Source organism: Apium graveolens, chromosome 4 (assembly GCF_009905375.1).
Source record: "Apium graveolens cultivar Ventura chromosome 4, ASM990537v1, whole genome shotgun sequence".
NCBI lineage: Eukaryota > Viridiplantae > Streptophyta > Magnoliopsida > Apiales > Apiaceae > Apium > Apium graveolens.
In genome coordinates this window covers 302353255-302362584 of record NC_133650.1, presented here as the reverse complement: position 1 = coordinate 302362584, position 9330 = coordinate 302353255, and the positions used below count along the sequence as shown (strand labels likewise).

At 30.7% G+C, this 9330-nt stretch overlaps 1 protein-coding gene across 2 annotated transcripts; it reads right to left on the bottom strand.

Moving 5' to 3' along the window:
* Positions 1-407: 407 nt before the first annotated feature.
* On the bottom strand, positions 408-6713 carry LOC141721441 (putative serine/threonine-protein kinase PBL17). 2 transcript variants are annotated; one of them, XM_074524369.1, is made up of 7 exons: positions 6508-6711; positions 6245-6306; positions 4240-4586; positions 2764-2899; positions 2019-2155; positions 1627-1750; positions 408-1191 (listed from the first exon to the last, which is right to left on the bottom strand). In XM_074524369.1, exons 3-7 carry the CDS (start codon positions 4408-4410, stop codon positions 635-637), a joined length of 1125 nt encoding a protein of 374 aa, XP_074380470.1. In that variant the 5' UTR covers positions 4411-4586; positions 6245-6306; positions 6508-6711; the 3' UTR covers positions 408-634. The 2 variants fall into 2 exon arrangements, with proteins under 2 accessions (XP_074380470.1, XP_074380469.1); XM_074524368.1 differs by having other exon boundaries at positions 6245-6713.
* Between the last annotated feature and the right edge of the window lie 2617 nt (positions 6714-9330).

Genomic DNA, 9330 nt, shown 5'->3' with positions numbered 1-9330 from the left:
TTTGCCTTGTTCTTGTTATTCGTTATATAACTGACCCGTTATATAACTGACCCGTTGTGTTAATTTAGTCGTGATACTATTGTTTTTCACAACAACTTGAACCTTCTCCTCAACTTGTTGAGAGAGAAAACTATCTGACCAATAACAATCTATACTTTCACTTCAAACCATGGACAGACTTAATCGAGACTACTTCAGACCACGCTGGGCGCACTTCATCGAGACTACTGCTTTGTAGAAACTACAGCCAGATGTACCTTACAAACATCAAAGTATATTGCTACCGCTTTTTAGAAACTACAGCAGGATGTACCTTACAAACATCCAAGCATATTGCTGCATTGCCACCAGCTCCAAAGCTCCTCTAATTAAAGGCGAGTCACGTGCTTTTGAAGCTCTCATAAAAATGAAGAAAGAACTATAACAAACTATAAATTGGTAAAAGTGATAATCTTTTTTAAGGTCTTGGTACACTTTAAGCTTAGGGAAAAGAAAGGGATGCTTTGTAGAATGATTCTCGTTGTAAACTTGTTTCGGCCTCTGATAATAACCTCATGAGCTTGGTACACAAGCTAGATTCCAATACTCGGATTCTTTATATATAAAGCTTAAACGTTGAGCTCGATGCTAGAGTTCAAATTCTTGATGAATCAGATCTCTCATCATTTATCGTGTTATCGTACGGATTATAGAGATCATTCTCCTTTGGAGGTTCACTCTTGCTCCTTTCCTTTGCTGGCCTGCTCATTGATGTTTCTGCATCTTTTTCTCTCTCATCTTCATTTGGCTTACTCTTGTTCTCTGTAGGATTCTGTGGAACACTCTTTGGGACCTCATAAAGAGTTACACTTCCTCCACTCTGAATTGATACATCTTCTCGTCTCGCTCGTGGCTGAAGTGATTCGAGTATTTCAACAACCTGGCTCATTAGAGGCCTCCCTTTTGGGTTTTGGCTGAGGCATAGATATGCCAAATTAGCCACCTTTATAGCAGTTTTATTTGAGTATTGCCCTTCCATCCTAGGATCTAATATCCTTAAAAGCTTCTTATGGTGGTTCAAGATAGGTCGGGCCCACTCAACAAGATTATGCTCTCGGCTAGGTCGACTCTTGTCCATGGCTTTCCTTCCAATCAACATTTCAAGTAGCACCACTCCAAAACCATAAATATCACTTCTGGCTGTCAAATGACCTGTGACCAAGAATCACGAATACACTTCAAATTATAAACTAATTCATGTTCATGGAGATTATTTACACATAAACAAGTCCAAACACTTGTGGAACAAAGATATGTAAATGCTATTGCAGCAAAACAAACTCTGATAATTCTAAAAAGAATATTAACTTGTTCTCTACATCTATGTAACAACAAAATTGTCAGCATACTTAAATATTGGAAGAAATCTCTGCATAACCCTCTGCTATGTTAATAACTAGTATAGAACTAAATATACCTTTAATACTATAAATATAGTCATATAACTAACAGTATCATGGTGCAGGTTAGAGAAGAATGAGCTTTGTGTAGAAGTAAGTTATCTTTATACAACTTGCCTCACTTCGTGGTAGAACAAGGAGTACTGAATCTATCAACAAGACAAAAAGATCTTAACCAATGAAGTACCTGTCATTACATACTCTGGAGCTGCATAACCATATGTCCCCATAACTCGGGTCGATACATGGGTTTGGTCTCCCATTGGTCCATCCTTTGCAAGCCCAAAGTCGGAAAGTTTTGCATTGAAATTCTACATATTTAAGTTTATATTTAATTATTAGAACTATCAACGGAGAGTTTAAAGCTCATACTGCTCATTATGTAAAAAATATGGTGGTGTTGGCAAAATCTAACAATTTTGATATACATGTAGCACAAAAGATTTTGCGAAGTACATCTTTTACATTGTGACTGTTTCTACTGTTAAAGATAGGGCTATACAGTCATAATATATACAGCAAAAAATCCTTTCGTAAAGGTAATTATGAAGTCCCGCAATTATATAAATCAGTACTAACCTCATCCAGCAATATGTTCGATGTCTTGAAATCCCGATATATAATAGATCTTTCCGCACCGTGAAGAAAAGCAAGTCCTTTTGCAGCATCTAAAGCAATCTTTATCCTTCTTGACCAAGTCATAGTAACATTCACTCCTGTCAAAATGCAAAAAGACAGATAAATTCACACCAGATGGCAATATCTTAAATGCTTTTGCAAACAAACTTTATCTATTTAATTTTGCTATAAAACTCTCTCATAGGTATATCAAGTATTAAATATAAGATCGGAAAACAACATGAAACTACTAATCTTATTATTCAAATTAATAAAACATGATTGTCATATCCAAACTGACCAAAAACTTGAGATCAAATCTGTTTTAAAGATTACTGCTTCAAATTGTAGTGCAACTGTATGACATGAACCCAAAAGTATGCATATAGATGCCTATGTCAACCAAAAAAATATAATAAAAAAAAATAAGACAGCTATAGGAGGTTCAGCAAGGATGACAAATGCAAGTTCGGTATTATGTCATGATATATCGTTCCCATGAGAGTTTCAGCTCTATTCTCAGCATAGTATTTACGCATATCAAATGTTCTAAACTAAATATTGTGTCTAAAATGTGACACTGTTAATCTGATATCTAAAATGTGAAACTGTTACTGATAGTAAATATATACATTAACAGTATTATAACATACAAGAGGTGAAAACAGACATATATCTCTATAGCTTCAATCGGCATGTCACTTACTTTGAAACAGGTGATTTTCCAGGCTCTTAGATGCCATGTATTCATAGACCAGAAGCCTGTGATCATCATCACAACAGTACCCGATGAGTTTCACAAGATTAGGGTGCTGGAGTTGTCCCAGATAGTTTACTTCAGCCTGAAAATGTAGAAAAACGTATTTAGCAAAAAAAATGTAGAAAAACATTTTTTTATAAATAATAACCACACACACACAAAAAGAAAAAAGAAAATACATCTACGTAAACTTTTTAATATTTAGCTACATTCAAGGTAATTACAATAGTAGTTTAGAAACAACAATCTAAATTTACAAGATATTTATTAAACCAAGCCCTTCGATTGCACATGTAACTCTATCAGGAAAATGTTAGAAAAAGATGATTAGCCTCATATGGCATCAAAATGTTATGGTAATTCTTATTGATGCATATATAAAAAGGAAATGCATGGCCTTTAAAGCCGTCTAAACTTAGTTACACCTAACTTTCACATAGAGGATCTAACACCACTCTGCTTGTAGTTAAGTTCCACAATATGGTAATTTTTTTAATTAAGGAATAATGATTTCAAGAAAGCTTGCTTATTAAGGCTCTTCTTTCAACTAGTGTCTAATGATCCTTGATAGAGAGCTCCCACGAGTTGCAGTACTTTGTAATATTCAATCATAAATTTATTGTACTTGCACCTGAAGCCTTTGGCAAGTTTCTTAAGTCAAAAAAGTCCATACACATGAATTAATTAGCTTAGTAAATTTACTTCATAATAGTTTGTTTTTCTGTCTTCACTAATGCAGCATTCTTCAACATTCAATCATAAATTTCTCTAATAACAAAATTTACACCATGCATTATAAACAGTGACACCCTTAACATAATAATTATTATATTACATTTTTAATTTTTCCGCAAATGGTCCTTCAACTTTTTTTTAATTATTATTGTTGTAGGCATATAGCCAATAATTAGCAAAAAACTGTCGCCGGATCAATCTTGCGGTACATAAGGAGGCTCAAACTTGAAAAGGTTTGAATAATGACACCAACAGACAGAAAATATTAGGCTGAAATTTACTCTCCACTAAACTCTATCTTTAAACATGTACTAGCAAGTAGCTTTCAGTTACGATACCATTGGATTGGGGTTTCATAGATATTAAAATATTCAGCAACCAATCTCATCCATGTCGTTTACACTATCCTTTTTGGACCACATTTCTAAACTGATGTCCATGGAGGCGACCTAGTAGAGGCTACGGTTGTAACTGCTTCCCTGCTGCAATATAAGTCCAGTGACATTAAATGATTCACTACCTAATCATATGCCACTATGGCAAGTGGCGGGAGCTTCATATTTTCTATTAAATAATGAACAGCGGCTTTTACTTCATGAAATTGTATTTGTGTAAAGTAACACACCAGAAACCCAAAACAATATCTTAACAGCAAAACTATTAAAAGCATAAGAGGGACATAATTACCAGCCATTCTCTGTCGCCTTGGATCCCTTCTGGATCAAGCTCCTTGATGGCAACTTCGGTTTTGATGTAACCAGGCCTCACATTCTCATCTATAACTCCTTTGTATACAATACCAAATCCACCCTCTCCTAGAACTTGGTCGGGACGAAAGCGCTTGGTGGCCAACCTCATCTCTTCATATGTAAAGATATCAAGATTACTATTCCCAGGATTTTGGCGAAGAGCCTTGACATCCTTCGGTATCACCACAATACTGCTTGCATATCCGGTTGTGTTTGATTCAGCAGTCTTTTGGAAGTTGGAATCTGCTTTGATGGGTGATGTGACAACACCATGACCAGTTCTAACTGTACATATTAACGAAGGGGATCGGTCAGCAGAATGACTATAACACAATGAGTTGTACTATATTCAATTCAGTTCAACAGACTATAACAATTAATCTAAAATCACATTGTACAATATATGCACTGCACCTTAAAATGAGTTTTATGCAAAGGCAGACACTTGAACTACGTCTTTTTTTTCTTTACCGAGAAAATGAAAGAAATGGTGCCTAAGCTGGCACCATCCCACTTAATACATTGTTTATAAGGTTCTTTATGTTATATTATGTCATTGAACTTCTACTTCAATTTCTTTACAAAAGCACATTATTGTGAATTAAAAATCACAAAAATTTACCACCTATGTCGCAATAAGAATAAAAATAAAAATTTGGTGGCTTAACGAACATAACCTCTCTACTCTTAGAGCATATGCACCCATCGGGGGCATCAATTCATCAATTCATCAATTGAATCAATGGAGTTGGTTACTATTCATGCTAAATTCACTTTTTTCCTTAATTTTTATACACCCACATAACTCCATCAATTCATCAATTACTATTCATTAAATAAATAATTATACTATATATCATAAATTCGGGAGTGCCACACCAATTTTGCGCATAATCCTCATGAATTCGCCCCCATAAATTATTCTTGTTTGAGTATCGACCGGTAATTGGATCAACAGATTGTCGAGCCCAAGAAATACATAATTGTAATTCTTCGGAGGGGAGCCAGTTAGTACCCATTTTCTTAAATATGTATATGTATTTATATAAAACAGAAAATATATAAAAAAATATAAGTGTGTAAAAATTTATGTCACAAATGAATCTAAAATTTTGTAATTTATAGGCTACAAAATATGACCGTTAAATGAAAAAATAGAGCTGTTGGAAATTTATAACCGTTGTATAGCCGTTAGAACACCAGAAAGCTATGTACAAAGCAAGTAAAAAAGAAGGAAAAGAGAAAAGTAGTTGTGGAGCCCACTAATCAATGGCATCAGCTGGTCCATCAAATATTGATGGTGGGGGTGATGGATTGATGCTCCATCAATAATTGATGGAGGGAAAAAAGAGGCGCTGCATTATATATTTACACTGAAGCATTGATACATCTGCTGAATTGATTTTCTGATGGCTCCCGTGCATATGCTCTTAAAGCAGGTAAGCACTGTCTGTGCATTTCACTATCGCCAGACCCTACTTACAAGTGGGATATACTGTAGTGAGCATGTTTCGATTGGTTTCATCGGGTTATTACAATAACATTATTTCCACAAGTGACAGCTAAAATGACTTGAAATAACCGCAAAAACAGTACACAATTACACTAAAGAAACTAAGAAACACTTTAATAAATGACATCGCAACTAGATGTAACTTGCAAGTAAGTAGTAATACTAGTTTATTAAAGACATCCTCAATTATCAATTGATCATCAACATAGAAACCTACTTCTTTAAGGACATCCTCAATGTAAGTAAGTATTAACACTCCTTCAACAAGAACATCCTCAAAGATCATCAACAGTAACATCTCCTTTAATAATTACAATTTAATCTACTTCAAATTTCAATCTCAACATTTCAAGTAAATTAAGCTACTAACACAACCCAGACAAAAAAAACAGGAAATTATAATACAAAAAAAAAACACTTCAAGACATACCTGGATTATTATTTTTAATCTGACCATTTTGCTGCTGGCCTTGAAATTGCTCAACTTCAGAACTGTAACAAATACCCATCAATCTAAATAAATCCTTATACACATATATTTTTCACATTTCACTTCCTCATCACTTCAGTAAATCTAACTTTGCCAACAAACACACACACACACAAACTCAAAAAAATTAAAAAAATCTTGAACTTAAGTAGAATTTTCCTTTTAAAAAACACTGTTTATGATCAAAAGACACAATAATCCACCTGGGTATTCAAGAATTTGTTGTGGGTAAACCCAAGATCCAAACTTTATTGACACCAAACTAATCTGTGTAACATTCAATCTAGAACTTATGTGTGTATTTTAATGTAGAAAATGATTTTATTTAAGAGGTAGATAAGTGAGGGAAGACCAGTGTTTTGGTGTTTGTATAGATACTTTTTATGTATGTACAGTAGGTTGATGAGGTGATTCTTTTAGAATAAAATCCAAACATGATGTGTTAAAGCTGACAAGTCTTGTTTCGCATGCTTACAATTTCACCTCCTGCTTTTCTGCATTCTTTTTTTTTTTGCTAATTAGTCAGAGGGACATCTTGTTTTTTCATTTAAACCCTTGTCTTTTTGAATTACCATTTCAATTTTCTAGAAGAAGATGGTACACATTTCAAATCTTGAAGCTAGAAAATTCTTTTTAGCTAGAAAGTTTACAGAATATATTAAGGAATAAATATTTATAACGCAAATATTCGATCCGTTTCAAATTACATGTCTATTTTTAAAAATTCACGCATATTAAGAAAAGTGAGATTTAACGAGAAAAAAGTATTTTAATTGCATTAAATGAATATAATATGTGATGATCTTGAAAGCAGATATTAGAGATATGTGGAATATAATTGATTTTTGAAACATTTACATTGAAAGTTGAAGTGGACAATTAAATTGAAACAAAAAAATTTGTTCAAAAATTTTCCATTGTCGGTTAACATTGTTCAAATTATGTGAGATAAAATTTTAACAATATTAACAATTAAATGAGACAGAATACATTTTAACATCATAATAGTAAATATATGATCAAATTTTATAATTACAAAGTTGCTTCTCTTGTATTTGAAATGAAAGTTCTATTTTAACAATATTAACAATTAAATGAGACGGAATACATATTAATATCATAATTGTAAATATATGATCAAATATTATAATTACAAAGTTGAAGTCTTAAAAGATGTGGTTTGTGGGAATCGAATTCGAGAAATTTCATTCACCTATAAAATCTCATACCACTACTACATCATATTGTATTTTTTATCATACACATAATATATAAGTGTGCTAAATGAATATTTTATTTAACTTTAAAGATAGTTACTTGAATTCCGTTAAAAAAAGATAGTTACTTGGATATTTGTACAGTTAATTTTAAAGAATTGAATTCAAGATATAAAGTTAGGCGTAGTACATAAATGGATTATTATTTATTCATCATTTTTTAGTTTGAAAATATATCTCATATATTTTTAACATATTTTTTATTATAAAAAGTAATTAAAATATACATATATAATTTTAAAAAAATATCGAAAATAGAATCGCTTATATATAAATAGTCTATATTGGTATTACATATTTAGATAAGTTCGAATTATAATGAGTCAGTGCATTTTAGCTTATTTCGAATTTGAAATCAAAACTTGACACATTGTTCAAAAAATACTTAAAATTTGACTACATGACCCGCCGAAAAACATCGTCACATTCTATGTTTAGTAAATTTAAATTACAACTTCGGCGAGAATATCTTACTAATAATGTGAATTTTTTTAATATCTTATATTAATTTAAATTAATGTGTTTGAGGTCTTTATAGGATCAAGTCAATTGATTGTTTGTATTAAAATTACTAACTTTATAGGATAAACAATATTCATTGATCAAGATAATATTTTATAAATATTTTGAATTAATTTAATATTTTGAATTATTAAAATAAAAGTTATATATATACTATATTGTAGCATTTGATTTAATGCATTTTTATACCATTTAAAGAAAAAATATATATTGTTCAATAATTTGAAGGAATTAACCAGTTCAACTAATATTTATAAAACTTTATCGAATTGAAAAGTTTTTAATTTTAGGATAATTATTATCAAATTATTATATGAAAAAATATTAGAGTTGTAATGAAAGAAACTTAAAAAGGGTTTAAATAACAATATAATTACAATTTTTACTCTGAATTCTTGAAAAAAGGACCATGAATATCAATTATAAGTCTTTACAATATATAATTTATATTTATGTTACAACCATAATTAATACTCGATTGCGTAAAAAATAGATATGGATTGTTTGTTAGTGATAATGTAATATCATATATAAATTATTGCAATTCATTTATTACATAATTTTAATTTTTGAATAATTATAAATACATGTTATTTAAGTAATCAATTACCTCACCAGATGTTAATAATGATTATACATGTACATAAGTCAGATATTTAGCATATAAATAATTGAAACCATCGTAATTTACCAGGAAATGTAATATACAATAATTTACATGATGACACACACATATAACTTAATTTTACTTTGTAAACAGTTGTGTAAATAAAAAACTAACATTTTTTATACATATATACGTTGAATTTCAAAAACGAACATTTTTCATTAAAATCAACTTTTATATTAACAGCAGTGTAAATTTTACATTATTATATATTATGATTGCAAGTCATTCTGACTTCAGTTATGTATTTTTTATCTTTTTAAATTGAGTAAATTAACTGTAAGTTAGTAGTGAACTCAGTAGTAATATAGATCAATACATATAATTTATTTAAATAAAATTCAAAATTTTTGGCCAACTCTGTATTTAACATATATGTTAATTTTTAGTTTTTTCTTTGTAAACATACTAACGACATTTTACAAATTAAGTTTAATCGTTTCGTTTTAAACATACACTGAATATACTGTTTATATTCATTCATTACATACAAATTATACAACAGAAACGAGGATTGTTAGATATATTTGAGATGTCATGTCTAATATGTTTCATGTTTA